At 42.3% G+C, this 3,828-nt stretch overlaps 1 protein-coding gene across 1 annotated transcript in view; it reads left to right on the top strand.

Moving 5' to 3' along the window:
- LOC115244961 (roundabout homolog 2-like) overlaps window positions 1–3,828 on the top strand; it is a 99,606-nt gene that overhangs the window by 89,067 nt on the left and 6,711 nt on the right. Inside the window, exons 4-7 of the mRNA XM_029822997.1 lie at window positions 455–585; window positions 1,305–1,571; window positions 2,410–2,690; window positions 3,765–3,828. The exon at window positions 3,765–3,828 is cut by the window's right edge and continues 12 nt beyond it. Of these exons, the coding sequence (XP_029678857.1) occupies window positions 455–585; window positions 1,305–1,571; window positions 2,410–2,690; window positions 3,765–3,828 (743 nt within the window). The remainder of the gene's footprint in view (window positions 1–454; window positions 586–1,304; window positions 1,572–2,409; window positions 2,691–3,764) is intronic.

Below are 3,828 nucleotides of genomic sequence, written 5' to 3'. Positions count from 1 at the left end.
AGGAATGCCAAGTACGCAGCCTTGAATACGCGTCTTTGCTCCTTATTCTCTCGCATAAATAATATCGGATCGGCGCAAAGAGGGTGTGCGTACGAAAACGCGTCGTCTCCGAAAGTTCCTCTCGTGTCTTGGAACGAGCGATTAACATATGAGCTGTCCGAGGCGCTCGAAATTATCTCGGGACTAACTCATACGAAATCGGTTTCTCACGCGCGTTAATTTCTGGTTGCAAAATGATGCGTAATAATAATATATTATAACGTGCGATAACGCGCAAAGTATAGGATGCATTCCTGGACTACTATTATGCCTTTACCCCATCGGTATTTAGGTCCTTAAAGACGCCGTTGATCTTAAGGGCGGAAATTAATCGTCGTAATTTTCGTCGCTGCCGCTCTTATCGAATGGAGAGAGCGTCTCCGCGTCTTGATTAATCGTTCATCGGGCATTTCAGGATAACCCTCGTGGACGGAGGTAATCTAATGATATCCGACGTGAGGCCAGCCGATCAGGGCAAGTACCAGTGCATCGCCGAAAACATGGTCGGTACCAAGGGATCCGCGACAGCGATTCTCACGGTTCACGGTAAGCGTGTACAACACAAACACGTATCCCATTTCCCACATACACCTACAATCACGACTAAGAAATAGATATAGGTTCGTCGACACGACCGAGCTTACCTCAATGCTGTGGCATTTAGTGCTAATTCTGATTGCTCGATAAGTTCTATTTCGTCTCGTGTTAAGTCAGAATTGGAATAAAATATTCAAAAGTTAGTGTTTAAAATATCTCTCGATATCCTTATATTTTATTTCCTACATAGCATACATTATTTCCAATTTAATTTTTGACTATTTTAAATTTCTGAAGTATATCTGAAATTATCGAGTATCATTGTATTTTTATCTTCTCTATTTTTTCTGTTACATCTTTGTAGTTTGATTTACGGCTGCTTATTTCTATGAAGATCATTTTTTTTATTTAATAAAATCAATTTCTATTCTTATCAAGACAATTAATGAAAAATGGAGCATTTCAGTATTTTTACACGAACATTATATTTATTTATTAATATTAATATTGCAATTTTATTTTATATATAATTATTTATTCAAATTATCCAGCCGATTACACACACGCTCTATTAATTAAATTGTCTTAAATAAATAATAATTTCAATCGCTAATTTGCGATTGCGGAGTTGCTCGAAATTCGATGAAAAGGCCGCGGGCCGTAATTCGGGATACACCCGGGGGGCTCTATCGGGGTTTTCCAATCGAATCCTCGTTCTGTCTTTGCAGTGAAGCCGTACTTCGTGGCCACGCCGTCGAACCAGACGATCCTCACGGATCAGACGGCGGAGTTCGTCTGCAGGGTGGGCGGCGACCCCTCACCGGAGATTCTGTGGCGGCGAAACGACGGCAAGATGCCGATAGGTCGGGCGCATATCCTCGAGGACAAAAGTTTACACATCGAGCGGGTGAATCCCCAAGATCAGGGGACGTACATTTGCGAGGCGGAGAACGGCGTCGGCACGATATCAGCGAGTGCCACTCTTACCGTGCACTGTGAGTACTCTAATCTTCCTCCCCTCTCTCCCTGTCTCTCTCTTTCTCTCTACCTATCTGTGTAAGGAGTCGCTCGGCCGTGAAATTAATTACGCGCCCGGTGTACGATTATCGCGCCGGTGACGAGTGAAGGGGTTGTTAGCGCACAGAGGACAGACGCAACGTCGGGCATTATCGCCGCATATTAAACCCCGGAATATGCATCCCGTCGGATGTCGACTTTTGCGCCTCACTTGGACGCAAATCGGATCCTGTGGCTTGGAAAATACGGAACGTATTGTCGAGCCGCTCGAAGCAAGCGAGACAAGGGCGCGGACACGATAGATAGTTCAATTAGATAAACGGGATAAATTCTGGACAGCTATATGTAATCGGTAACGTTATTGCACCAGTCGTATGCGCGGTTTTTTCAAGATTTATTCTCTTTATTTCAACGAGCAATTTAAACTGTAATCCCACGTCTACTCATATTCTTATTTCCGTGAGAAACGTCACTTATCAATGCAGAGAGATTTAGAGATTGAAAAGAGATTAAAATCTAATTCCACAACCGACGTGTATACATGATATATAAATAACTAAAACGAGAAAATAATATTTAATATTTTTATCGTGGAAATGGATATTTAAAGATTTTTCATCGATTTTCTCTACCGAGTAATAATTCTCACTTAAGTTCATAATATAATAACGTATGCGAGATATAACGTACACAGAATCTAGCAGATTCACTCATCCGTTTGAAAATTGGCTTATACGGGTTAAGGGTTGAACGAGCGTCTCTATCGCTAAATATACGGCGAGGATACGTGTGTCGAATACGGACCGTTTGTCACAGCGAGACCTGTATTCACCAACTTCCCCAAGGACGAGACAGTAAGCTCCAACAGCGACGTTACCTTCTCGTGTGCGGCGCGCGGCTCGCCAAAGCCGTCGATATTTTGGACCCGGGAGGGCTCCCAGGAGCTAATGTTCCCCGGCCACACGTATCAGACCCACTATACCGTCACGGAAAACGGAAGTCTGAGTATCAAGGGCGCCGTCAGGAAGGACGAGGGCCACTACGTGTGCAGCGCCATTAGTCAGGCCGGCGCCAGCACCGCGACCGTATTTCTTCAGGTATGTGTGAAGAACTTTATAAAATGTACGTCTCACACAACAATAATTCAACCGCGCTCCAACAATTCCATATGATTTCGAAAATCTTTGCATATATATATATATATACGTCTATTTTTAGTAAATTTATTTTTAGTATATTTTTTAACATTGGTTTTAGTATATTTTTGCATATATTAGTACTTAATTTTATTTTAAACATTGAATTTTCATGTGCTACATAAGATTAATATCATAAATTAGCAATAATTTATGACGTACCCGTATAGAGTTGTAAGAGCAATGAGCTTGTGCGCTAAATGGACGCGCAACAGTTTAAAATATATAGCTAAGATAAATCTCGTCCGTGTGAGAGAGGCGAGCGTGCACATTAAGTGGTTCATTTTCTCGATACATATTTATATCATCCCCTCCCCTCTCGCTCTCCGTTCTCTTCCGGATGAACGCAGAATTACCATTCCGGCCGGTGCTGCACACCGCGATCCTAGCCTGAGGGGAGTTGCCCCACATTCTGAATAAAATTCTTATCTGCATATAGGGAGTATTACGGCGAATCAACTTTGGCGAATGGAAACTCAGTAACTTCTCCCCGCTCGGAGCGGTCAAAGTTGTAAGGTGTAATATAGAAAAGAAACTTTTGATTTACATATTTTCACTCCAACGCGAGCTATTCGACCGAAACTTGGTGGATGCAATATTCGCTTAAGTCAGCGGCTAAGTAAGCGCGGGTAACTGGCTCATAATTTCCGATATACCGGGCATAAAAACGAGAAAAGTATGACTTTAACAAGTATAATTCTGGATTATTCAAATATTGGAAAATTAAATCGCGTGAATTTTATCCGTGACACTTGCAACTTCTCTATATTTCTCTTTATATGTATATCTTCTTGAAAGAAGATTCATTGCGAAAATAAAATTCTTACCGTGATTATTTTAAAATAAACGTAGAATTCTCGTTTCATTCCCGCACTGGAACGTAGAATCGAAAGAAGGCGAGACGCCTGCGGCGTTCAGCCAGTCTTTCTCCGCGAAATAGACCATCAAATACAGTTTCCGTCTGTCGTAATAAAGGTGACGTCCGTCGAGGAGATACCACCACCCATAATCGAGCTGGGCCCGGCGAATCAAACCCTGC

The sequence above is a fragment of the Formica exsecta genome, unplaced genomic scaffold (genome assembly GCF_003651465.1).
Source record: "Formica exsecta isolate Colony F162 unplaced genomic scaffold, ASM365146v1 scaffold122, whole genome shotgun sequence".
Classification (NCBI taxonomy): domain Eukaryota; kingdom Metazoa; phylum Arthropoda; class Insecta; order Hymenoptera; family Formicidae; genus Formica; species Formica exsecta.
Note: the sequence above shows the minus strand (reverse complement) of the source record. Positions and strands in the feature narration are given on the sequence as shown.